The sequence below is a fragment of the Dendrobates tinctorius genome, unplaced genomic scaffold, assembly GCF_039654945.1.
Source record: "Dendrobates tinctorius isolate UK_male_01 unplaced genomic scaffold, ASM3965494v1 ptg000016l, whole genome shotgun sequence".
Taxonomy (NCBI): domain Eukaryota; kingdom Metazoa; phylum Chordata; class Amphibia; order Anura; family Dendrobatidae; genus Dendrobates; species Dendrobates tinctorius.
In genome coordinates this window covers 58358098-58385774 of record NW_027361684.1, presented here as the reverse complement: position 1 = coordinate 58385774, position 27677 = coordinate 58358098, and the positions used below count along the sequence as shown (strand labels likewise).

Genomic DNA, 27677 nt, shown 5'->3' with positions numbered 1-27677 from the left:
CCATCTCTATGCTGATGACACCCAATTATACGCTTCTTCTCCTGATATCACGCCAGCCTTTCTACAAAACACCAGCAATTGTCTAAACGCTGTGTCTAACATCATGTCCTCACTATATCTGAAACTGAACCTGTCAAAGACTGAACTCCTTGTGTTTCCTCCCGCTACTAATGTACCTATACCTGACATTGCCATTTCCCTGTGTGGTTCCACCATTACTCCCCAGCAACATGCCCGCAGTCTTGGGGTCATACTTGACTCCGAGCTTTCCTTTGTCCCCCACATACGATCACTGGCTCGCTCTTGTTATCTGCACCTCAAAAACATTTCTAGAATTCGACCTTTTCTTACTTTTGACTCCGCAAAAACTCTTACTGTTTCTCTTATTCATTCTCGTCTTGACTATTATAACTCTCTTCTAATCGGTCTCCCTCTTACCAAACTCTCCCCCCTCCAATCTGTCTTGAATGCTGCTGCCAGGATCATATTCCTCGCCAATCGTTACACCGATGCCTCTACCTTGTGCAAGTCATTACACTGGCTACCCATCCACTCCAGAATCCAGTACAAACTTATTACCCTCACCCAAAAAGCTCTTCATGGCTCAGCACCACCCTACATCTCCTCCCTTGTTTCAGTATACCATCCTACCCGCACCCTCTGTTCTGCTGATGACCTGAGGTTAGCATCCTCAATAATCAGAACCTCCCACTCCCGTCTCCAAGACTATACACGTGCTGCGCCAATTCTTTGGAATGCACTTCCCAGGTCAATACGATTAGTCCCCAATCCCCACAATTTTAAGCATGCCCTGAAAACTCATTTATTCAGACTGGCCTACCGCCTCAACACATTAACCTAATCTATCCCTATGTGGCACAGCCAAAAGTTTTTACCATAACCAGGTTCCACGCATCATGTTCCCACATGCTTTATGCATCCATTAGCCGTCTGTACTGTTACACACTTAACATTATGGCTGGTCCATACAATCAGGGCAACTGTTACCACCCACCTTTCGTGTCTCCCTTTTTTTCCTCATAGACTGTAAGCTTGCGAGCAGGGCCCTCATTCCTCTTGGTATCTGTTATGATCTATGTGATTATTGTTATGCTGTAATGTCTATTGTCTGTACAAGTCCCCTCTGAAATGTAAAGTGCTGCGGAATGTCGGCGCTATAGAAATAAAATTTATTATTATTAAGCAGCAAATGGGTTAATAAGAATTTCCACAATCGTGAAGACACATTTCTATTGTGTAAATAGAAATAGTGCTGCCTGTCATTCAGTCATATTTGTATGTCTTTAGTGATCAGATTAAATGTCTGATTCAAGCTAAGTGGAGATACTATGTTATGTTTTATGTCAAAATAATTACATAATTATATTCAGAGCTAAATTATTTAAAATCGGAAAACATTCTGATATGCATTTGACAGTCGGATTCTTGGCAGGCACAAATCATCTTAACAATGAACCTCCATTAACATGTGTATTTACTTCATTTAAGAATGTACACACATGTATCTACCACAGGCATAATTCCAAGTGTTAGTTAAAAGGTGGTCATTTGTACCAAGAAATATATTTTTTAGCACAATGCCTGCACTATGAGCTTGCTATGTATTTATATCACTTCCCTGTGCCAATCTAGTGACTACCAGCCAGAACCTGCATGATACTACCCAGAATTCTTTACTTACCATTTAGCCTAAATATGCAGTGTAAAAAAGTTTGTATGAAGGTGAGAAAGGTGGAAGATTTTAATCTATGCAATTAAGCCCTTTAAAACCTAAAATAACAGAGTAAGTACATGGATGTGGACTTGAGGTATTGCAAGGAGTGCAAGTATCCTATTGACTCACTCATGTGTTATACATCAGTACATTCATAACAATAAAAAAAAAAACAAAAAACATTCGTCAAGATTTTCCCCAAACTTCATAAAGATCAAATAATTCTCTTTCATGGCGTTTCCCACAAAAATATAAGAACGAGTCATTAAACATTGGTGGGAGTCAGGTCACCAGAGAGCAGATCACTAAGGCCCGGCCACTGAGAGAAAGCATGTTCTCTATTAAAATAAAAAGGAGTTATGGAGAAGGTGAAGTAAGCATTTGTCACATTCTTCTGTACACCCAGACATAACCATTGCTGTAAAAAAAATGGAGACACTGCATCCAAGATTACTTAATTTTTAAAGAGGTTATTCAGGACTTACCGCCAGGTAGTTTCTGCAACGAAGTACAGTATATCACAAAAGTGAGTACACCCTTAACATATTTGTAAATATTTTATTATATCTTTTCATTTGACAACACTGAAGATATCACAATTCAATGCAATGTAAAGTAGTCGGTGTACAGCTCGTTTAACAGTGTACATTTGGTGTGCCCTCTAAATAACACACAGCCATTAATGTCTAAACCGCTTTCAACAAAAGTGAGTACATCCCTAAGTGAAAATGATCAAATTGTGACCAATTAGCCCTTTTCTCTCCTCGGTGTCATGTGATTCACTAGTGTTACAAGGTCTCAGGTGTGAATGTGGAGCAGATGTGTTAAATTTATCTGCTGGATTTTCCAGCTTCATATGACCTCCCACCAAAAGAGCAGCTCTTTCACTTTCGGTGTGCTCTGTCGACAGGACGTCACTCACAGCATCACGTTGAAGAACAGTCGAACCACCGAAATTAGGCAGCGCGGAGCCGGCTGTCAATCAACAGAATGTTGCAGTGATGCCCTGTCAACAGAGCAGAGGGGAAGACAGGAAGCTGCTCTGTTGATTTGACGTCACTGGAGGCAGGAAAATTGCCAGGAGTGATCAGAGAGATCAGTGCAGAAAAGAACAGGCAGGTTAGCAACTACCTGCTGGTAGGATCTTAGGAACACAACCATTTGAAGTCATTGTTCAGCATCAGTTACCCATAGACTACAAAAGGAAAAAATTGATGTAATTAATTTATCTCCAATCCATCCTGAATGCGGCAGCCAGGGTCAGATTTCTTTCCAGCCGCTTCACCAAAGCCTTCACTTTGTGCAAGTCATTACACTGGTTACCCATCCGACACAGAATACAATATAAAATTATCTCTCTCACCCACAAAGCCCCCCCACAGTCCTGCACCACCCTATATCTCTCCTCCCTCAACTCTGCCTATCACCCTACACGTTCTCTCTGTTCTGAAACTGACCTAAGACTAACATCCTCCACAATTCAAACCGCGCACCTCCATCTCCAAGACGTCGCCAGTGCACGCTTGCTCCAAAAATCTTGGCAAACTCCATAAGCACTGTATGCGTTATTTGAAGGTCCCACAACCATTACAGCCTGTAAATGGCTGCAGTAGTTTGTTGACTAGAAGAACATGTCATTGAAGAAACATCCAATGACGCACCCTTTAAGGCTGGTTTCACATTTGCGTTAAAACAACGCTGCGCCCTGCGTCGTTATGCCCCGCCCCGAGTCGGCTCCCTGCCCGCCCCATCCGGGATCACCGCCTACTTTCGCATTTGCACGCATGCGATCGGCGCACCCTATCTTTAGCATAGGGTGCGCAGATCATGCGCTGCCAGTGTGAAAGTAGCGTGCTGCGCACTTTTGACGGTGCGCCGTGTGCGCCGAAATGCAACATGCTGCATTTCGGCGTGCACGGCGCACCGTCAAAAGTGCGCAGCACGCTACTTTCACACTGGCAGCGCATGATCTGCGCACCCTATGCTAAAGATAGGGTGCGCCGATCGCATGCGTGCAAATGCGAAAGTAGGCGGTGATCCCGGATGGGGCGGGCAGGGAGCCGGCTCGGGGCGGGGCTTAACGACGCAGGGCGCAGCGTTGTTTTAACGCAAATGTGAAACCAGCCTTAGTCACCTGACTGCTGCAACAAACTTCATCACTGTTGGAATTTCCAAACGAGACAGACATTGCTTCAAGGGCCGCATAGACCTCTGAAGCATCATGTGCTGGAGTCGCTATGGTGTATGAAGGTGAATATGCCTATAATTACTAATTTTAAACAATCCATGGCTTAAAAAAATACTTTTGGACTTCCCCTCTAACGTTGATAAATTCATGTGTCCTTACCTTTTTCCTGCTCTGAAACAATCTTTTCGAGAGCATAATCCCAGTCGAACATGAATCGATAGAAACATAGTTGGGTGTACAAGGCCCTCTCTGGATACTGCAAAATAACCAAAAAGAGCAACATTAATGTGTATGTGATCTCTCTTGTAAAACAAGAATGTACAATGCAATACAAATTATCCATGACAGGAAAATACATGTTAACTACACAACCCGAACTATAAGGCTATGTGCACACACTGCAGATTCGTCTGCGGCTTCATATCTGCGGAACCGCAGATAAAATGACCTGCGTTTTTTCCTGCGTATTGGCCTGCGGTTTGCCACCTGGACAATGGAATAGGTGGCAAACCGCAGTAGAATCCGCAGAAACAATTGACATGCTGCGGGAAAAAAAATTCAGCTTTTCCGCAGGTAAAAATCCGCAGCATGTGCACAGCAGAATGTTAATCCCATAGGATAACTGCTGCGGTCAAAACTGCAGCAGAACCGCAGCAAAAACCGCAGCGTGTGCACATGGCCTAAAACTTAACGTATTTTACGCATTATAAGACGCAATTTTTCCCCAAATTTTTTTTGGGGAAATGGGGGTACAGCTTATAATGCGTATATACCTTATTGGTACCGCTGCTGCAGGCTGGGATGAAGGGGTGTCTGCCGCTGCTTCCTGGGGTGTCCACCTCTGCGGGGGGATTCTGCCGACAATTCGTTAAAGGCCAGAGCCCCCCCGAATGTCCGGTGAACTCCAGGAAAATGGCTGCCAGGGAGGCGGCGCATGCGCAGATGGAGATCTTAGCATCAAGATCTCGGGAGATGAGATTTTAGTGCTGAGGCGGCCATTTTCCCGGAGTCCACCGCACAGGAGGAAATCACGGAACTTTTCACAAAATGTCGGCAGAGTCACCCTGCAGCGGCGGACACCCCGGGCACTCCAGCAGCACCGCTGGGGACACCCGCAGCGGCGCACTGCACATCGGACTCACCCTCATCCCACCCTGCGGCCTGCAGCATCACCCCACTCCTGCGTCCTCCAGCAGCGACCCTGGGACCCCACTTCATCGCAGTCACCACCCCCCGCGGTAAGCAATAAGATGCATGGATTATAAGAAGCACCATTTTGTTAAAAAAAAATAAATTTTTCCCTATTTTTCTCCTCAAAATTTGGGGTGTGTCTTATAGGTCTTATAATCCGGAGCGTCTTATAATACGAAAAATACGATACTCAAGGGCTAATATAATGCAAACTCATTAACAAAATTCATTACTCCATTGACCATGTTGCATTTACAAAGATCGAGCGTGACATTTTCCTAGTTACAATTTACTCAGAATTTTTAAAAAGGTTATCTGGGCAAAATAGAACTGCCCACGGGACTGGATATTTAGAAAATAAACTGGGCCATACTTGCCAAACAGCAGCCACCTTTATCCAACTACATGGTCTGCACAGAAAGGATTGATGCTGTTCCACAATCAGGTGACTTGATAAATAATCTTTTGACGTGCTGCTCAGGTCATCCGACTGCTGCAGCCCATCATAGGCCGCAGTGATCATGTCGCTGGTGGAATCCTGTCTGCGTACAGACAATGGAGCGGCCTCCAATGGATCCAGGTGGCAAGATGAGTATGGTTAAGAATTTTTTTTTTTCTTTTACTTATCCCATGCCCTAGGAGGTTTTATTTTGCCTGGACCACTCTATTAAACCCTTCTCCCCCCAGCTGATTTTCACTTTCCTGATCAGGCCAATTTTTTCAATTCTGACCAGCGTCACTTTATGTGGTAATAACTCTGGAAACACTTAAATGTATCCCAGCTATTCTGAAATAGTTTTTTTCGTGACACATTTAATGGCAAATATGATTTGCATTTATAAAATATTGAAAATTTGACAAAAAAAGATGAAAATTTTGCAAGTTGCAAATTTTGGATTTTTATGACCTGATCGTTATACCCCATAACACAGTTAATAAATAACATTTACCACTTCTCTACTTCACATCTGCATAATTTTTTTACAATTGTTAGGAAGTTAGAAGGGTTAAAAATTTATGTCACATTTGAAGAGCCCCTCACATACCAAAACAGCAGAAACCCACACAAATGACCATTTTGGAAACTACACCTCTTAAGGAATTCATCTAGTGGTGCAGTGAGCAATTTTAACCATCAGGCAATTCACAGAATTGCATAACATTGGGCAGAGTCAATGGAAAATTTCCATTTTCTCCCCTAAAATGTTGCTTTAACCTCAAGATTTAAATAGGGATAATAAGAGAAAATGGACAGTACAACTGTGACGCAAATACCCCCAAATGTGGTCGAAAACTACTTTTGAGGCACAGTGCAAAGCTCAGAAGGTAAGGAGAGCCATATTGTAGTGCAGAGTTATGGTTTACAGGTGCCATGACCTACTGGAAGAACCTCCGAGGTGCCAAAACAGAACCCCCATAAGTGACCCTATTTTACAAACTACATCTCAATAAATTCATCTACCGATGAAATGAATATATTGACACCATGAGTGTGTCACAAAATTTTATGCTATAGGGCCATGAAGAAAAAATAATTACATTTTTACTACATAAATTTTGTTTTAGACCCAGATTTTTTACATTTTCACACAGGAAATAAGTAAAAATGGCACCCAAATTTGTCATACAATTTCTGCTGAATGTGGCTGTACAATACTGCTTAGCCACAAGGTGAGACTCAAGAGGGAAGGAGCACTATTTGACTCTTGGTGAACAAATATTGTAGAATAGTTTGTGGACTACCAGACAGAGCCAAAGTGCCAGAAAAGCAGAATCCACCCTCAAGTGACCCCATTTTGGAAATTACACCCCCAGGCAATTTATCTACAGGTGTAGAGTAGATTTTGACTCAATGGGAGTATTTCAGAAAAAAGTAACAGTGGATATTGCAGAATTAAAACTGCAAATCTGCATTATGATGCCTACTATACTTAATGCCCATTTTGCCTTCATTCATCGATCAGATTATTATTATTGATAACAACTTTGTAATGTATTACTATTGAGCAGATGTCTGTTCTTGTTTGGACATCAGCATTTATTGATTGGGATTGACTTAATATTTTCTTCATTTATGCATTGTGGACTCCTGTGCAATAAATTCTAGTTTATGAGTATACTGATTATTTTCATATTCTGTTTATTTTAATTCATAAATGGACTTGTTCTGTGAAAACTTGTAATGCACTATGTAAATTATTTTGCAGGAATGTTTTGTTACTAAGCACATACCCATTTACTCTCTCCGAGTGTACACCCCTAGTGCCTTACCAGTGGGTTTGTCTCACTTTTTTTTTTATATGCTTTTATATATGATTTTTGGAACAAAAAGTTTGGATTTTTTAACCATGGCCCTTGTGTAAAGCTTTTCTTTTGGTGACTTATATTTGTTTTGCTTTATGGCCCTAGATTTGGAGGATAAATTCTTGGTGTATTTATATGCCTTAATAAGATTAACGTGGTAGATCTGGTATGACATTCGTCTTCCTGGTTGATAAACCTTGTAGTTCACTTCACACAGCTTTTCTATGATCCCTTAGGGGCCTTGCCATTTAGCCAAAAACTTGCTCTTTACCATGAGAATAAGCACAAGGACTTGCAAAATGTTTAGCAGGAAATAAGCAATGAGCCACCTTAAAATGTGTTTCGACGTATAACCAATTCTTCCTCAGGACAAAAAAAAACAAAAAAACAACCTGACTCTTTTTGTCCTGAGGAAGAAGTGGTTATACTTCGAAACCCGTAGACATATACAAAAAACGTAAATCCATTTGTGTGTACCTGGATTGACGACTATACCTAAACAGCAGCGTAGGATCTCCACTAAAACCTCTCTTATGCAGAATCTCTGGTCTGATGACCCGTGTACCTGCAGGAGGAGGGTTTTCATGCTCTTAAATCGTTGTGTGAACACAACGCCATCATGTTAGCATAAGCTTTATTTTATTCCTTTGTCTAACTAGATCCTTTTTCTGCTCCCAAATGGTGAGATCAATATTGATTGCAGCACTTACGAGGTTAAATAGCTGGGAGCAAGTGTGGGCTGTGACAGCTCGGGCTCAGCTCTCATGTAAGTAGAGCTCCTGGCGGCGATTGCATAATTGTACATCATGGGTCGGTATCCTCATTCGACCAAGACATATAGGTACATCAAAGGTTGTGAAGGGGTTCGATTTATGCAGGATATAGCTTTTAATATGAAAGCATGGGACAAATTAACTTATGTCCACTGTCCAGCTAGAAGTGAAAAACGGTTACAATTTGACATTGTTCCTGTCTGATCTTTTCTTACGTTCCTCTGAAAAAAGGTAGATCTAAATCCTTTGCAAAATAGTGTTACCTTGTTGATAACTTCTGTGCCATTCGTAAGTATACATTCATACTGTTTTTTCTAATAGAATTTTTTTGGTTTCTATTTTACTTCAAGTTGATTCTGCTCCAAAATCAATAACAAAAACTGCTTTAAATACTCTGAATAATTCCTATTAATTTTAATCAGACATGCTCAAAAACATCAATAGGAAGCTTATTAAAAAGTATTTGAAGTAGATTTTGAAGCAGAATCTTCTTCTAAATTCTCATAAAAAACAGTATGCACATTTCCTTACAAATAGTTTTGCTTCATAAAAACCACAGCCTCCTCACATTTAGCACCAATACACTTGATGTAAGTTGGGGTATTTAAAAGCATATTTAGTGAGATAGTTATCTTCAGTCATAGAATAGTAAGATCTCTCTTCACACAGGTAATCAACTGAGCCACCCTGCATGTATTTACTCCATTCACTGCCAGCAAGCAGCCTGAATGATACAACTTCCCACCTCTGCTGCCTCTATTCTCTGCTGCTATATATCCAAATGGTACAATTCCTTACTTCTGCTGCTTTACCATTTTGCTGCATATTTAAATGTGCTTGCTAAAGTTTTGGTATAATTCATTTGTTGCACTGTATGTAATACTTACTGCTTTAGATCTGTGACTGGGGCCTTTCTAGATCTTATCAGGTGGAAGGTGCTATAGCATTTTGCCACATCTTGGTCTAGTGCCTTTGATCATCTAACCATCCCCTGGTGTGCTGGCCCCAGCTGCCAAATTATACCCAACCATCTCCCACAATCCCTCTCTCCTGACCCTGTAGTGTGGCCTATATATGTAGTAGTTGCTAAGGGGAAGCACGCAGTGTGGGTACAGCACGCAAGCATCCCATAAGCAAAGCATCACAGAAGATAAGCATCCAGCAAAACGGCAGTTATACATGGCAGTTAGTCAGGGCAGGAGTCAGGTAACCCACACCTTGCCTTCCCCTTTAACCATGTGCTTTATTTTTATCCTCCTGTGTTCCCTTGCCATCCACATTCATCACCCTATCCCCCCTCCATCACGACTCATACACATCAGCCCCTCTATACTTCCTTCTCCCATGTACAGCTCCCACACACTCCTCACCTTCCTGAGAAACCTCAGCCCATCTTGCCCAAACACATCGCAGAAAAAAACTACTTACAATTCCAACAACTATTGGCTCTTTATCTTCCTTCTCCTACTGATTTCAGGGGACATCTCCCCCAACCCTGGTCCACCATCCCCCAACCTCAACCCCTACCCTACCTCATATCAAAACCACAATAATCTGATTAACATTACTTGCACTCCCTCATCTCAATCTTTTAATTATGCCCTCTGGAATCCACGGTCTGCTTGTAACAAGCTTCCTTTCCTACACAACTACTTTCTGAACAACTCTCTTAATCTGTTGGCCCTCACTGAAACCTGGATTCAGGATTCTGACACTGTCTCTCCTGCTGCCATTTCCTACGGTGGCCTACAATTCTCTCACTCCCCGAGACCCACAAACAGACCTGGTGGTGGAGTTGGTATACTCCTGTCCCCACAATGCACTTTTCAGGTCATCCCCCCAGTTCCATCACTCTTATTCCCTTCTTTTGAGGTCCACACCATCAGGCTTTTCCGTCCCCTCTCCCTCAGGGTAGCGGTCATATACCGGCCCCCAGGCTCACCCACCCACTTCCTTGACCACTTTTCAGCCTGGCTGCCACACTTCACGTCCTCAGAACTACCAACCCTCATCCTGGGAGACTTCAACATCCCCATTAACAGCCCTAATTCCACATCTGCATCCCAGCTTCTATCACTAACCACCTCTCTAGGCCTCTCACAGCTTTCAACCTCTGAGACACATAAGGACGGTAACACCCTTGATCTGGTCTTCTGCCGGCTCTGTTCAATCTCCCACCTAAACAACTCACCGCTTCCACTCTCTGACCACAACATTCTCTCCTTCACGCTCACAAATCCTCGCCCACCCCAGCTCATTCCTACCTACCACACAGTCAGAAATCTACAAGCTATTAACCCTCAGACACTTTCAGATTCCCTACACTCATCTCTGTCCCCAATCTCCTCTCTTTCCTGTCCTAATCTGGCTGTTCATCACTACAATGACACTCTTAGAAGCACCCTTGACCAAGTAACTCCCCTCACCCTCAGAACCTCCAAACACAGAGTAAAACAGCCCTGGCTCACATCGCAAACTCAACTTCTCCAGCGATGCTCCAGGAGTGCTGAACGCCTATGGAGAAAAACCCGCACACCAGAAGACTTCATCCACTTCAAATTTATGTTAAGAACCTATAACGCTGCCCTTCACCTTGCCAAACAGACCTACTTCATCACCCTGATCTCCTCACTAGCCAACAACCCCAAGAAACTTTTTGACACTTTTCACTCCCTCCTAAGGCCAAAAGCACAAGCCCCTATCACAGACATTTGTGCTGATGACCTGGCCTCCCAATTTACAGAAAAAATAGATAATATCCGTCAAGAAATCTGCTCCCAACCACCAAGTGCTGTGACTCCCATCCCTTCCTACATCTCCCCTGGCTCACTCTCCACATTTGATCCCATCACAGAAGAAGAAGTCTCCAGACTCCTCTCTTCTTCTCGTCCGACTACATGCACTACCGACCCCATTCCCTCACATCTCCTCCAGTCTCTCTCTCCAGTCGTCATAAACCACCTAACTACAATCTTTAATCTCTCCCTCTCCTCGGGCATTTTCCCATCCTCCTTCAAACATGCCATCGTTACTCCATTACTAAAGAAACCTGCTCTTGACCCATCCTGCACAAACAACTACAGACCAGTCTCCAATCTCCCCTTCATCTCTAAACTTTTGGAACGCCTAGTTTACTCGCGCCTTACCCGTTACCTCTCCATTCACTCCCTTCTAGACCCTTCACAGTCCGGCTTCCCCCCCTACATTCGACTGAAACTGCACTCATCAAAGTGACCAATGACCTTCTGACAGCAAAACGTAACGGTGACCACTCTCTGCTCATTCTTCTTGACCTATCTGCAGCTTTCGATACTGTTGACCACCATCTCCTACTCTCTAGGCTCCAGTCACTAGGCATTAAGGACACTGCACTCTCCTGGTTCTCTTCCTATCTCTCTGACCGCTCCTTCAGTGTTTTGTTCTCTGGCTCCACGTCATCTCCTCTTCCTCTTGCTGTCGGGGTACCTCAGGGCTCAGTCCTTGGCCCCCTTCTTTTCTCTCTCTACACGGCCCCAATTGGACAGACCATCAGCAGATTTGGCTTTCAGTACCATCTTTATGCTGATGACACACAACTATACACGTCTTCCCCCGACCTTACCCCCGCTGTACTACAGAACGCCAGTGACTGTCTGTCCGCAGTCTCCAATATCATGTCCGCTCTCTATTTGAAACTCAACCTCTCCAAAACGGAACAACTTCTGCTCTCGCCGTCTACTAACCTCCCTAAATCTGACATTTCCCTCTCCGTGGGTGGTACCACAATAACACCCCGGCAGCAGGTGCGCTGTCTGGGTGTTATGTTTGACACCAATCTCTCCTTCACATCCCATATACAATCCCTTGCCCGCTCTTGCCGCTTACACCTAAAGAACATCTCTAGAATCCGCCCTTTTCTCACTATGGAAACAAAAACCCTCACTGTTGCATTGATCCACTCTCGCCTGGATTACTGCAACGCTCTATTAATTGGCCTCCCCGTCACTCGACTCTCCCCTCTCCAGTCCATACTTAATGCAGCAGCCAGGATCGTCCATCTGGGTAATCGGTACTCGGACGCGTCCGCTCTTCGCCAGTCCTTACATTGGCTGCCCATTCATTATAGGATCCAATTCAAAGTACTTGTTCTCACCCACAAAGCTCTCCACAGTGCGGCACCCCCTTACATCTCTTCTCTCATTTCTGTCTATCGGCCTAGCCGATCGCTGCGCTCTGCAAACGACTTTCGACTAACCTCTGCACTAATCCGTACCTCCCACTCCCGACTCCAAGACTTCTCCCGTGCTGCTGCTATCCTCTGGAATGCTCTACCCCGAGAAATCAGGACTATCCACAATTTGCATAGTTTTAGGCGCTCCCTCAAAACACACCTGTTCAGAGCAGCCTATCACATTCACTAATCAAAGTCATTCTCTGTGTAAGTGTGCGTGTGTAGCCCATTCACTATCTCCATCCATCCTTCACTCCCGCAAGATGGCTGGACCTTCATTGTAAATACACCATTGTAAATACACACCTGTACTCTGTATCTCCCTCACCTCATTGTAGATTGTAAGCTCTCACGAGCAGGGTCGTCTTATTTCGTCTTATTTTGCTTTAATTATTGTATTGTTAGCGTTGTTACTTATGACTTGTGTTTTGAAACTGTTAAACTGTAAAGCGCTGCGGAATATGTTGGCGCTATATAAAGATTATTATTATTATAGAAAATGTACAATGATCAATTCATTGACTGGATATATTTTTCCTACCGTATATTTTTTTCTGGCTTGTAAAAAAATACCAATATTTTGGGACACTATACTGAGAGCGTATAGTGGATCATATAGAGAGACTTATTGTTCTAAGTATCCTACTACTTGGGGAGATCCCGCCTTTTGGTTTCTTACACTAAGCACCGGGTTTCGGCTTGGGAGTGTTCACACTCTGTGTTTTTGACACAAATTTTATATTTCTGCACATTTTTGCCCTGGAAAAAAAGCAGCAATTAGACAGTACCAACTAAATCAAGGATATCAAACTCAAATACACAAAGGGCCAAAGTTTAAAACTTGGATAAAGTCCCAGTCAACCTTGATATTTATTGAAGGACATGGACCAAGAATTGATTCAAACGCCATAAATTCCTAGTTACCATTGCCTCAGATACTAACTTTAGTTGCACCCGCATGGGAGAGTGGTCGGAAATACTTCTAGGTAGATATTCAACATTTTTTACAAGAGATAGGATAGCATACCTGTGTTACCAATAGCAAGGTCAGTTCTAGACAATTAGTGATAAGATGTTGAGTAAGATGTTATGCAAGTGCAGTAAAAAGCATATGGCCCAACGGCCTACCTTAATTATGTAATAAAGGATAAAAAACTTTGAATAAATACAAAAAAATTAAGTCAACAGAAGTTCTCCCCAAACAGTATGATACCCCCATAGTGAATTCCTCCAAACGCATGGTATGATGACCCTACTACTGTACCCCCCGAGCAAAGTATGGTTACCCCAACAAAGTATGATGATTCAACTGTTATCTTCACACAGTATAATGGGCCTCACATAGTCTTGCATACAGTATAATAGATCCACATAGTTCTCCATACAGTACAATGAGCCCCACATACTTATCTCACCCCGGTGGTGCCCCACTGCTCTGGTCTTGGCAGAGAGCGCTCTGAAGCTCTTCACTGCTCGACACAGTAGGCGCAAAACAGTGACATCACTGCGCTGCTGTGAGATGTCAGATACAGAGGGAGAATGATGGAAGAGGGACCGTCAGCTGACGCTCCCTCCATCATTGCTTTCAACTGTATCCAGGATGGCATACTTTGCATCACAGGCCAAATATAATCACCCTGTGGGCCACTTTTTCCCCCCAAATTTGGGAGGAAAACATAGGCGAGTTTTATAATCCGAACATAGCTTACAGGGGTGGAGAGGCAGCGGCTGCGGTGGAACAGTGTCCCAGGAGGCAGGTTTGACAAAGTCACTGGCAAGTTGTTGGAGGGGAGATAGTATGCGGAAGGAAAAACTTCTGGGGCCTTGAGCCTCAGCAAAACTTAAGGGTGGCAAGGAGATAACAGTCAATTTAAATAACGGGCTAGGTTTCTTGTGGATGACCATAGAGTGGGTGGGAGGTTGGCCACCTTATCACCACCCCAGGATGTGGTCTGTGTGACTTAAATAGCTGCACTTCAGAGGCAGTAAGAGTTCAGTGTCTGGAGAGGAACACCCAGAGAACTGGCTGTGCTGGAACCTGTCACGGACACGGGTGTCTGGACGCAGCGAGTACCGCAAGGCGAACCCATGACACGCATGACCCTGGATACACCGCCTCCAGTAGGGCGAATTTAAATAATAAAACGTGCAGCTGGATACACCGCCTCCAACTGGCGAATTTAGGTAATACACGTTATATATACAGTAGTCTGGAAACCCCGCCTCCAGTAAGGCGAATTTAAATAATAAAGGGGAAACCTGGGTAACAATAACAATGGTGGGCCCTGCGATAGGGACGTGGAGACCTCCTGAACTCCCCTGAGCCAGTCTCCCTGCACTCCTAACCTTCCCTATGCCGGTTCCGCACCGGGCGACGCACGCGTACCTCAATCCCCAACTCACCCTGCACCTAAACCCTCACTAGGGAATTGGTCGGTGCGGAAACTGATCCCACCACTGCACTAAACACACATAAGGGAAAATGACAATACAGGGGGAACACCACTTAGCTTTGCTCTGTTGCGTACGCTCCTAGCAACAGAGCCCACCACCTACGTGCATCTTCTCCAACCGGATCCATCACCATAACTGGATCCATCACTCTAGTGCAGCCTTGGAGCAGAGTCCACCACCAGTTGCAGCTTCCCAGTAAACAGAGTCCCAAAGATGAATCCAGCTTCTGCCAAAAAGTCCAGCATGCTCGAGTCCAACTTTTCTGCCAAGAAGTCAAGCATGCTTGAGTCCAGCTTTCAGCAACCAAGTCCAGCATGCTGAGTGCAACTCTCACCATAGTCGCCACTCCACCAAGCCATGCAAGCACTTCCTGCTGACACCATAAACTGCGACTCCACCACGCCATGCCAGCCCTTCCTGCAGACACCAACGTTGAACTCCACCAATCCATGCCAGCACTCCTTGCAGACTCCATAGCTGACTCAACACCTTTGGCTGGGCTGCCCAGGACTCTAATTCAGCTCATCACCCAGGCTTGCTTCCCAAATGACGAACTATCAATATCACTAAACGAACATCAAAACACACCTGAAACTCTTTTATAGAGCCTCACACCTGATTTGTAATACGTGCACATTAAAAATAAAGTGTAATACCACTCACCACCACCGGGGCAACTTAGAACAAACGACACCACGTGTAATAATTCTAATGGCCACCGGGGGCAATCAACCCACTTTGGCACCAAGCCAAAGGAAAAAGTTCACTTTGTCCATTTACTTGTCAGATCCACCTTGGATCATGACAGAACCAACATGACCGTGTGTGTTCTGCTAACAGTGAGTGGGAGGAACACAGCTATCAGAAGGGCTGAGCTTTGTGCTACCATTTTGTTTTCCTGTTTTGCCCAGTGGCCTGTCTTCGCTTTACTTCACCTTGATTTATGCTGCCTATAATAAACCACATGATGTTATTAAAAGAGACCGATTTCCTGTGTCTACCTCCGTGTACCGCTAAGTGAGCCGGTCTACCAAAGGGTTGCCGTTGCAGGAGATCGGAGGTGGCAGGAGGGCGAGATCGGAGGTGGCAGGAGTTAGGGCGAGATCTCAATCTGCGCATGTGCCGACTCCGCTGGCCATTTTCCCATAGCCCAGTGCATTGAATTCAATAGGAAAATGCGGGAACTGCGCTCAACGATGACATTTTCTGACAGCCCAAATTGTAACAAAGCTTATTAAAGAATAACAAAATACAAAAGAGAAAGACTAAACAAAAAAGGTTCAAGGTAAAAGGATGTGCAGGATGTAAAATGCTTCATACTAGTAATAGAAATTCATATGTAGATATTATATGATATATACTGTAGATATTACATGATATACAAAACATACAGGTGTTTCTCACAAAATTAGAATATCATCAAAAAGTTAATTTATTTCAGTTCTTCAATACAAAAAGTGAAACTCATATTATAGAGAGTCATTACAAACAGAGTGATCTATTTCAAGTGATTATTTCTGTTAATGTTGATGATTATGGCTTACAGCCAATGAAAACCCAAAAGTCATTATCTCAGTAAATGAGAATACTTTATAACAGCTTGAAAAATTTTAAAATCCGAAATGTTGGCTTACTGAAATGTATATTCAGAAAATGCACTCAATACTTGGTTGGGGCTCCTTTAGCATCAATTACTGCATCAATGCGGCGTGGCATGGAGGCGATCAGTCTGAGGCACTGCTGAGGTGTTATGGAAGCCTAGGCTCTAAAATTTCCTGGTAGAGGACTGCACTGACTTTGGACTTGATAAAACACAGGGGACCTACACCAGCAAATGACATGACTTCCCCCAAAGCATCACTGATTGTGGAAACTTCACACTAGACCTCAAGCAGCTTGGATTGTGTGCCTCTCCACTCTTCAACAAGAGTCTGGAAATGAAATGCAAAATTTACTTTCATCTGAAAACAACACCATGGGCCACTGAGCAACAGTCCAGTTTTTTCTCCTTGGCACAGGTAGGACGTTTCTGGCGTGGTCTATTGCTCATGAGTGGCTTGATACAAGGAATATCCAGGATACGTCAGTGTGTGGTGGCTCATGAAGCAATGACTCCAGCAGCAGTCCACTCCTTGTGAATCTCCCCCAAATATTTGAATGGCCTTTTCTTAATCCTTTCAAGGCTGCGGTTACCCCTGTTGTTTGTGCACCTCTTTTTATGACACTTTTTCCTTCCACTCAACTTTCCATTAATATGTTTGGATACAGCACTCTGTGAACAGCCAGCTTCTTTAGCAATGACCTTTTGTGGCTTACTCTCCTTGTGGAGTGTGTCAATGACTGCCTTTTGGACATCTGTCAAGTCAGCAGTCTTCCTCCATGATTGTGGAGCCTACTGAAACAGACGAAAAGACCTATTTAAATGTTTAAATGTTTAGGAAGCCTTTGCAGGTGTTTTTTTTATTAAATAATTCTAATTTACTGAGATAATGCCTTTTGGGTTTTCATTGGATGTAAGCCATAATCATCAACATTAACAGAAATAAACACTTGAAATAGAGAAGTGGTAAATGTTATTTATTAACTGTGTTGTGGGGTATAACGATCAGGTCATAAAAATGACTATATAATATATGAGTTTCACTTTTTGTATTGAAGAACTGAAATAAATTTAAACCCAAAAGATTTTTTTTTTTTTCAAATCTGCATGTCAATAACGGAAATTTTTTTGCAGGTTTTTTTTCACCCATTCTAATTAATGGGAAAAAAAGAACAGGTAAAAACATTAAGTCAAAAATCACACCAAAAACATGCGCAATTTACATAGTGTTTTTACTGCCAACATACTAGATTTTGCTGCAGAAAAATTCAAGAACTACACATGCCCTTTAGTTAGGGCTCTCTTTTTTCTATAACTAGCCATGGGTTAAGGTTTTGGCCATTGGTTCTTAGTTTTCACCAAAATTGAACCTACGGAGCACTTTGACTAATCCAAGACCTGTAACTCAATCATCTCTTACCTGTTGTTGCCAATCATTTTCTTTTTCAACCCTTTTTTAACAGATTTTTTTTCACTTCTGTCCAATTCTAACTCAATTATCACCATTGCCTCTATTCAGTTGTAACACGAGCAAATAAATCGGATGACTGCAATCTGATAAAAAATCAGACTGCATTCGGACCAATGTTATTCAATGCTCATCTGCAATATTTTTATCAGCTTGGATCAGACTGATAAATATATTGCAGCATGTTGCGAGGAGATGCAAATTTCGGATCGCAATCGCTAATGCAAGTCAATAGGTGGGAGAGAAAAAAAAAAAATCGTACGACAAATGCGTTGCGCCTCTGCTCTTCCCACTTGTTCTGGTGCGGTGGCAAGTGGGGTAATAGTAATGGGGTTGGTGTCAGATTTGTAATGTAAGCCGACATCAAGCCCAAAAGGTTCGTAATGGAGAGTAGTCTATAAGACACCCCCCACCACCAGGGATGTGGAGTCGGTGCTCATTTTGGCAGAGTCGGAATAATATGTACCGACTCCGACTCCTAAAATATATAATAAAAGCTATGGAATGTCATATAAATGGCTGTTCTATTCCTGATCTAAGGTTACATTCACACACAGCGCTTTTGCTGCGTTTTTTGAGGATACGTTTTCAGCTGCAAAAGCAGATCAGCTTTTTAAAGAACAGCATCACCTGAAAGGTTTTTGAGCTCATAAATAATGTTTCCAATAGCAAAAGCCGATTAGAAAAATGCCGCACAAACTGACATGCTCATTCTTTGTGAGGATCCGTTTTTGAGCCGAAAAACGGATCCTCACAAAACGATGTGTCTGAATGTCATATCTTGAAACCCATTGACTTTGCTGGGATGCCCAGAGTCACTGCATTTTACTGCAAAAAACAGATCCGCAAAAACGCTGTGCGTGATTCATGGCCGTAGCCAGAGATGGGGCAGTCGCCCACCCCCTAGAAGCAGGGGCACGCACCTATCAAACCTCACTTGTATGCTGCAGTGCTCCCGTCCTGCACCGGCTCCAGACAGCAAGGGGCAATCTCCCCTCCTCTGTCCTGTCTTCTGCCATCTTCACCAGAGAGAGGAGGGGTGCCTGTCTTGCACAGGATCCGATTCCTGGGCCCTGAGCTCGAGATAGTGAAAGTACTACTGCTCATCTCTGTCACAGGAAGGTAAGTAATGCTAATATTGTAGGTGATTATTATGTGCTCTCTGTAAAAGGAAGATCTTAAAAAGACTCTCAAAAGACGCTTCATGTTTCTTAAAATGGATGCATGCACACGTCACAGAGTGAACTATTTTGCCATCAATGTTCGATATGTTTGTGACAACAAAGAAATTGTTACCAAGACACTGGCAGTAAAAGATACTAAAGCTCATCACAGCAGCCAGTTTCTCCAGGCCTTAGTGGAAAAAGTTCTGCAAGATTATGAACTCAAAAAAAGAACAGGATCTTGCTATTGTAATGGACAATAAAATTTTTCTGGCAGTTGTTTATGTGGACCCAAGTCATCGTATACTGCTTGATGATCAACAGCTTACTAAAGGAAAAGAAGCTCTGACTGAGGTAGCAGCTAGGATGAGTGGCCTACAGGAGGACTGCCTGGCGCAAGAGGACTTGGGTCCTGACAGTGCTACTGCTGCCATATCTTTATCCTCGTCAGATGAGGAGTTTGACTTTGACAAGTATTTGGATGACATGGAGCAGGCAAAGCGTTGCCGCAAGGAAAAAGATTTCACTCCTCCTATAGTAAGCAGATTGACCATATTTCAGCAAAATGTTTCACTTGATCTAAAAGAAATAGAAAAATTCAACTGTTCATCAAAACTGACTGCGCATGAGGCAATTCCTTTATACTCGGAAATTGTTAGAGATGTTGCCCATGTGGTTACGGCTTTGCCTCCAACCCAAGTTAGTATAGAGAGGTTGGCCTCTAGCCTTAAAATTATTAGGTCAGATTTGAGGTAATCTATGAAGGAGGATCTGATGGAGGCAATTCTATTTCTTAGAACAAATTCATAGACTGAACAAATGTTATTTAGTATGTTCTTGTTGAAAATTGTTCTTTGCCACTTACATAGTTTATTACATAGTGATATAAATACACACACACACTATATAATATATATATATATATATATATATATACACATATACACACACACACATACCAGCTGAAGAGCCTGGCGCTGCCCGGGCATAGTAACTAACTGTGGTTAGTTCTAACAAATTATAATTATCCTCCATCCCATAGTCCTGTGCCCATATACCCATCATACATATCCACCATCCCATAGGCCCGTGCAAATATACCCATCATACATATCCTCCATCTCATAGTCCCATGCCCATATACCCATCATACATATTCACCATCCCATAGTCCCATGCCCATATACCCATCATACATATTCGCCATCCCATAGTCGAGTGCCCATATACCCATCACACATCCTTCATCCCACAGTCCCGTGCCCATATACCCATCATACATATCCTCCATCCCATAGTCCCATGCCCATATACCCGTCATACATATCCTCCATCCCATAGTCCAGTGCCCATATACCCATCACACTTCCTCCATCCCATAGTCCCGTGACCATATACCCGTCATACATATCCACCATCCCATAGGCCCGTGCCCATACACCCGTCATACATATCCTCCATCCCACAGTCCAGTGCCCATATACCCATCACACATCCTCCATCCCATAGTTAAACATTATGACATCATAATGAGCGGCGGGGCTTGATGACATCAGCGTCACCATGGCAACCATTGTGACATCATAATGAGGGGCAGGGCTTGATACGCACACACTGTTACCCCATTATGTAGATAGGGGCATTATGACATCATGAGGGGCGGGGCTTGAGGCGCACACACTTTTTCCCCAGTATGTAGATAGGGCAAAATTGTCTGGTGAATTGGAACGCGCGGGGTTAAAATTTCACCTCACAACATAGCTTAGGACGCTCTCGGGGTCCAGACGTGTGACTATGCCAAATTTTGTGGCTGTAGCTGCGACAGTGCGGATGGCTATCCCGGACATACACACATACATACATACATACACACTTTGAGCTTTATATATTAGATATATATGTAATCGATATTGGATAGTTATTACATATTTACAATTTATTAGTTTTTTGTGTTCTAAAGTTGTATTCCAATAAATATATAATGTTCTATCTAAATATCTTTATTATTGTATCATAAAAATGATTAAAATGTCTGATGTTCCCATTGTACTACAATAAATATTTCACTTAAATATAAGCAATATATGTGGGAGTCGGAGTCGTGGAGTTGGTGTAAGGGAAATTGAGGAGTTGGAGTCGCAGGTTTGGCTTACCGACTCCACGGCCCTGCCCATCACCATGTTTTTATTGCCATGTGAATACCCTACCTAACAAATTTATTTTTGCAAAAAATATTTTATAACTTTGATGGCAAAATGCTTATTAGTGGGTGATTAGTCACGGGTAGCGATGGGCGAACCCCCTGGATGTTCAGCTCCAGCTTAACAGTTATAAAAAAAAAAAAAAAAGTTTGGATTCTATTTACATCCAGTGTTTGCCACGCTGTCATGTGCATGACAGTGCGGCAAACACTGCCTCTGATCAACAGTAAGATCATTACCATCAGTCAGAGAGCCGTACCCTCCCATGCTGTCAGCGTGAGCCCACAGCTGTGACCAAAGTTAAAAACATTACCTCCGGTCACAGGCGTCGGCTGATGGGATTACTACTCACGTCAGCCGATGCCTGCTGCCGCTAATAACAGCGAGATCAGGCGTCGGCTGATGGGAGTATTCACCAGCCCGCAATTGCGATATACCGTATATACTCGAATATAAGTCGCGTTTTTCAGCCCCCTTTTTAGGCTGAAAAAGACCCCCCTCGACTTATATTCGGGTCACGGTTCAAACTTACCTGGTCCCCGTCGTCTCCGCGTTCCCCGGTATGTGTCTGCGGTCCCCTGCAGCCTGTCAGTGTCCCGACGGCGTTACAAGTCGCTGTGCGCCGCTCTCTCCCGTCCTCCAGCAGTGACGTGCAGGAGGCGTGATGACGTGGATAGCACGCGCCCTCTGCCTGAGTCACTGAAGAGCCGGTAACGCTCAGGAGCAGCTGTCAGCAACGGAGGTGAGTATATAGTGTTTTTTTTTTTTTAAATTCCAGCAGGGGCAGCAGCAACATGATAGGATTACCGGTACCGTAATCCTATCACTTGGCCAATAAATCATGCACTGTGCAGCATTTATGGGGGCATACCTGTTGTGCAGCATTACGGTATTTGGGCCACCATTACTCACTGTGCAGCATTTATGGGGGCATACCTGTTGTGCAGCATTACGGTATTTGGGCCACCATTACTCACTGTGCAGCATTTATGGGGGCATACCTGTTGTGCAGCATTACGGTATTTGGGCCACCATTACTCACTGTGCAGCATTTCCCACCCTAGACTTATACTCGAGTCAATAAGTTTTCCCAGGTTTTTGAGGCAAAATTAGGGGGGTCGACTTATACTTATACTCGGATCGACTTATACTCGAGTATATACGGTAAATAAAAATAAAATGGCGTAGGTTGCTTTGTATGTTTGATAACCAGCCAGGCAAATCTGACAGCTTCAGGCTGCCACCCTCAGCAAGGCTGGTTGTTAAAAATAGAGGGGTCCCTACTCTGTTTATTAGTTAAATAAAAAAAACAGCATAGGGTCCCCCACATTTTTGACAACCAGCCAAAATAATTAAAAAACAGCATATGGTCCCCCACATTTTTGACAACCAGCCAAGCTAAAGGAGACAGCTGGGAGCTGGCATTCTCAAACTGGTAAAAGGCCATGGATTCTGCCCAACCCCCCCTAAAAATAGCAGCTCGCAGTCACCCCAGAAAATGTGCATCTATTAGATGCGCCAATTCTGGTGCTTTGCCCGGCTCTTACCACTTGCCCTGTGGCGGTGGCAAGTGGGGTTCATATTTGTGTGGATAATGCCACCTTTGTATTGTCTGGTGACATCAAGCCCAAAGCTTAGTAATGGAGAGGCGTCTAAGATGCCTCTCCATTACTAATCCTATCATTATATTGTAAACACAGAATAAAGTCCTCTATTTGAAATAAAAAAAAACTTATTTAAAAATAACAGTGTTATACTTGCCTAACGCCCATTCCATTAAACTGATGAAGCAGTGGTGAAACGTGTAGGGTCTTGCGGAAGGTGAGCTGATCACAGTCATGCAGTACTACCTTTTTTCCCTTGGGTATATGTAAATATTACTTTACTACTAATTTACTACTAAGAATATTCATTATTATGTTGAATCTATTTTTATTGAAAACAGAAAAACGGAAAAAACATACAAGATATCAAACATTGTACACCCTTCCGTACAAGATCGCAATATAGTCAGCCTCATATATGACCTTAACTTTTTCTGAACAGAGGCACATAATGTCCCGTTAGGATGATTGTTGGTATATAGTTCATATATACCACCATGTACAAGAATCAGTTCAAATAACTGATATTATACAAACATTCGTTATACATTACTTATGTTCAAAGGATCAAGCTGGAGGGATGGCCTTCATACTCAAATGTCATCTGGTACAGTGGTAGAATGTAATGATCAAATATTAGAGACAGTAATTATAAACAGTCATGGTAACATCTTCACTGATTTCAACACAGGTGTACTTTAGAAAAAGATGGAAGATACAAGAAAGGGCACAAAGGAGGGTAGGTGGGAAAAGTAAGAGTAGAAGAATTTCCCAACATGTATATGAAACCTAAGAAGGGGTAGGGACAGAAGGGGGGGAAGCTGACACCAGAGTTCCGGACCGACCTCTATGAAGCCTCTTCAACCAGTTGAGATAGATCGGTAGTTTCCCTGAACATGATCCAAGGCTGCCATACACGAATCAAGCGGGTGTTGTCCCCTTCCATTTCAGCCATCAGCTCCTCCATACGGAAGATATCTGCGAATTCCGATACCCATTCTTCCATAGTTGGCGGCGCCATCGTGCGTCAATGGCGCAGAATCACCATCCGCGCCGCGGCTATACAGAACCGAAGAAGGCTCCGCTTCTGAGCAGATATGGGTCCCGGAAGAATCAAAAGGATGGCAACTTGTGGGGAGGGAGGGGGACATAATCCCTAGAAATTTTGTGATACGCCAAGAACACCTTCTTCCAGAAGGGTTGTATAGCGGAACATTGCCACCATATATGGAATAAAGTTCCCTTCTCAGTTCCACACCGCCAACAGGCATCGTCGACTGACGGGAAAATAGACTTCAGTCTGACAGGGGATAGATACCATCTGGACAGAATCTTAAAATTTTTCTCCTGTGCACCCCCAGCTGGGGACATTTTGTGTGTAAAAAGTTAAGCTTTGTCAAGATCTTCCGCAGAGAACTCACATCCCATCTCCTCTTTCCACGCCCGAATGTAGCTCGGGGTCACATCCGAGTCACTAGCGTGGAGTTCCTTATATAAAAGAGAAATCAGATGAGAGGGAGGGTCCTGCTGCCGAAGTAAATCCTCCAACCGTGTCATGGGAGGGCGAGAAGCGCGGCCAACTATATGTCCCCGGACAAACGATCTCAGCTGGTTGTATTCCAACCAGGAAAGTGCCCTGGCGGGAGACTGATCCCGTAGAGTTTCCAAGGATGGGATGTGCCCTCCCACCACCACCTGTCCCAAGCGTAAGTCAGTACTAATATGACAGCCCAAAAATTGGTCCCTATGACGACTAGGAGGAAAATCTGGGTTTCCAAAGATTGGAGTCAGCGGGTTCAGAGCGCTGATCAATTTCTTTTTATTTTTTGAATGATTCCAGAGTTGTAATGTTTCCCGCGCCAAGAAACCCGTGGACCCCCCAGGGTCGTCTGCGGCAAAGTCATAACGTCGGATCCATGGAAGGTACCGCAGAGGGATGTTAAAGGATGTCTGCTCCAGTTGCACCCATTGTTTGGAACGGTGGCCGAATTGCCAGTCGAATAGACGTACAAGCATGGAGGCCCGATGGTAGATTTCTAGGTCTGGGAGGCCCGCTCCGCCTCTGGACTTCGGGGCAGTCAGAATGGTATATTTCAGACGGGGCTTAGAGGTCTGCCAGATAAAACAGGTCAATGCAGATCTAATGGTCTGGAAGAACACCTTCGGTGGTACAATCGGGACTGACTGGAACAAGTATAAAAACCTGGGAAGAATGTCCATCTTAAATGAATTCATTCTACCAAACCACGAGATATTCTTTCGTCCGTATTCTCTCAAACGTTTCAGAGTCGACTCTAGGAGGGGCAAGTAGTTCAGTTTATAAAGGTCAGTCATGTCGGTGGGAATTTGAACACCCAAATATTGGATAGCTCCAGACCTCCAACGAAAGGGAAAATTCCCCATGGTCCTCACAAGTTCTGCCTGTCCTAGGGAAATCTTAATGGCTTCAGTTTTATGAATATTAATTTTAAAATTGCTGACTGCACCATATTTTTGAAAGTCGGCCATCAACAACGGGAGAGAAATGTGTGGCTGGGACACGTACAGCAGGAGGTCGTCAGCATAAAGAGAAACCTTATAATGAACTCGGTCTACCCATAGTCCATGCACACTGGGGTTCTTTCTAATCGCCACTGCCAAATGTTCCATAACTACCGTGTATAAAAGGGGCGATAGAGGGCAGCCCTGACGTGTGCCGTCCCCAATGGCTATATAATCTGACACTGCACCATTGACTCTAACCCTCGCAGAAGGACCGGAATACAAAGCCGCAATCCTATGTAAGAAACGATTCCCCAGGCCTATCTGTCGTAAAGCCGAGAACATGAAACCCCAGTGTACACGGTCAAAGGCCTTCTCTGCGTCAATCGACAACAAAGCCAGCGGCTTGTGCTTTAATTTGGCATGTGCTGTCAAGATGAGGGTCTTGCCTATACCGTCTCTCGCCTCCCTCCCCTGCACAAACCCCACCTGATCCGAATGAACTACTAAAGGTAGAAGGGGTGCCAACCGGTTAGCTAAGATTTTCACGTAGAGTTTTAAGTCGATGTTAATAAGGGATATTGGACGGTAGTTTGTTACCACTGTGGAGTCTTTCCCTGGCTTTGGTATTACTGTAATAAAATCCTCTAAGGATTGTGGGGCGAACAATGAGTCGTATGCGATGGAGTTAAAGACCGACGTCATAATGGGTTTAAGCTGCTCTCGAAATATCTTGTAGAAACGAGGGGTGAAGCCATCCGGCCCTGGACTCTTGCCTGCCGGGGTGTTCTGAATGACTCCGTCAACCTCTTCAGTCGTAAAATCAGTTTCCAGTGGTGTCCTTAAGTCAGCGGCCAGTGTCGGGAGGGCGGTATCATGTATGTAAGATTCTATTTGTGGTTGGGAGTCCATAGGCGGCTGAGGGGGGCCATCTCCGTTAATATTGTACAATGTATGATAATGTCGCAATATATCAAGGATCTCCGTTGGGTTCGACGTTGTCTGTCCACGGTGTCCCCGGAGAGATGGAATGTATGTGGTCTGGCAACGTGGGTGTAGAAATCTGGCTAATAGGCGTCCGCATTTGTTAGCTTGGCCGTATAGTATACTTTTAAAACGATTTCGATGGTGACGCAACTTCTTGTTTAAGAGATTTCAAGTCATCTCTACATTTGATCAGGTCAGACTGTATCCCCGCCCCCAAACCGGACTTATGCATCGTCTCTAGGGTTAGTATTTTTTTTAATGACGACCATAATTTCCTTATTTTTCACATGTTTCAGACGGGAACCAAGTTTAATAAATAACCCTCGAAGGACGCATTTAAGGGTTTCCCATTTAATTGGCATAGTGGTATTGTCGTGCGCGTGGTCTTGCAAGAATGCTTCTATGGTAGCCTTAATGTCAGTCACGCAGGTAGGGTCTTTTAAAAGATTATCATTCAATCTCCACGTCCACTGTCGTGTCACTGAGTCAGGGGGATTGATGTCCAGAAAAACTGGAGCATGATCCGACCAGAGGAAACTGCCAATGGAGGGTTTCGGGTCCCAGGCCAATGCACAATGGCTAAGGCCTCTTTCACACTTCAGTTTTTTTCATCAGTCATAGTCCGCCAAAAGGACGGATGGTGGATCCGTTGTAGTACTGATGACAACGGATGCCACCCGTCCGTTTTTTTGACGGATCCGACAAATGAAGAATTTTAAAGGAATCGCGGCGTGGAAAAAGAGAGAGAGAGAGAGAGAATTTTTTTTTTTTTTGTCCGGCAGCCAGAAAGAATTTCGGGTTAAAACAGTGTCTGGAGGATCCGCCAGAAAAAAAAAAATGTTGCACGCTCCGTTTTGAAATCTTTGAGGATGGTATCGGACAGCAACTTTTGGCGGATCCGCAAAAAAAACGGATGCAACGGACGGCAATCCGTCACAATCCGCCAATAATGGAAGTCAATGGGGAAAAAAACGGATCCTCAAAAAAAATTGCGGATCCGTTTTTTTTTAAAACCTGGCGGATTGTGACTGATTGTAAAAAACTGAAGTGTGAAAGAGGCCTAAGTAGAAAGAAATCTATTCTTCCGTACGAATTATGTGGCGTGGAGAACAACGTATAATCTTTCACATTGGGTAAGATGTAGGTCATGAAGATCCCTTTTCAAAGAGGACAACTGACGAAGGGAAAGGTAGGACTTTGCCACTGTGGAGTCTATCGTTGGGTTAAGAGTCAGGTTAAAGTCCCCTCCAAGTATAACAACCCCTTCGGCGAAATCTGCCACTATCTTCAAGAAAGACCTGGCGGCCTGAATTTGGTC

At 43.8% G+C, this 27677-nt stretch overlaps 1 protein-coding gene across 9 annotated transcripts in view; it reads right to left on the bottom strand.

The window, feature by feature from the left end:
• POLA1 (DNA polymerase alpha 1, catalytic subunit) overlaps window positions 1-27677 on the bottom strand; it is a 538408-nt gene that overhangs the window by 65040 nt on the left and 445691 nt on the right. For 8 of the 9 annotated variants that reach the window (XM_073565907.1, XM_073565906.1, XM_073565909.1 and 5 more), the window contains one exon: window positions 4083-4179. The exons of the other annotated variant lie outside the window; for it this stretch is intronic. In XM_073565907.1, the coding sequence (XP_073422008.1) occupies window positions 4083-4179 (97 nt within the window). The remainder of the gene's footprint in view (window positions 1-4082; window positions 4180-27677) is intronic. 9 annotated transcript variants of the gene reach the window in all.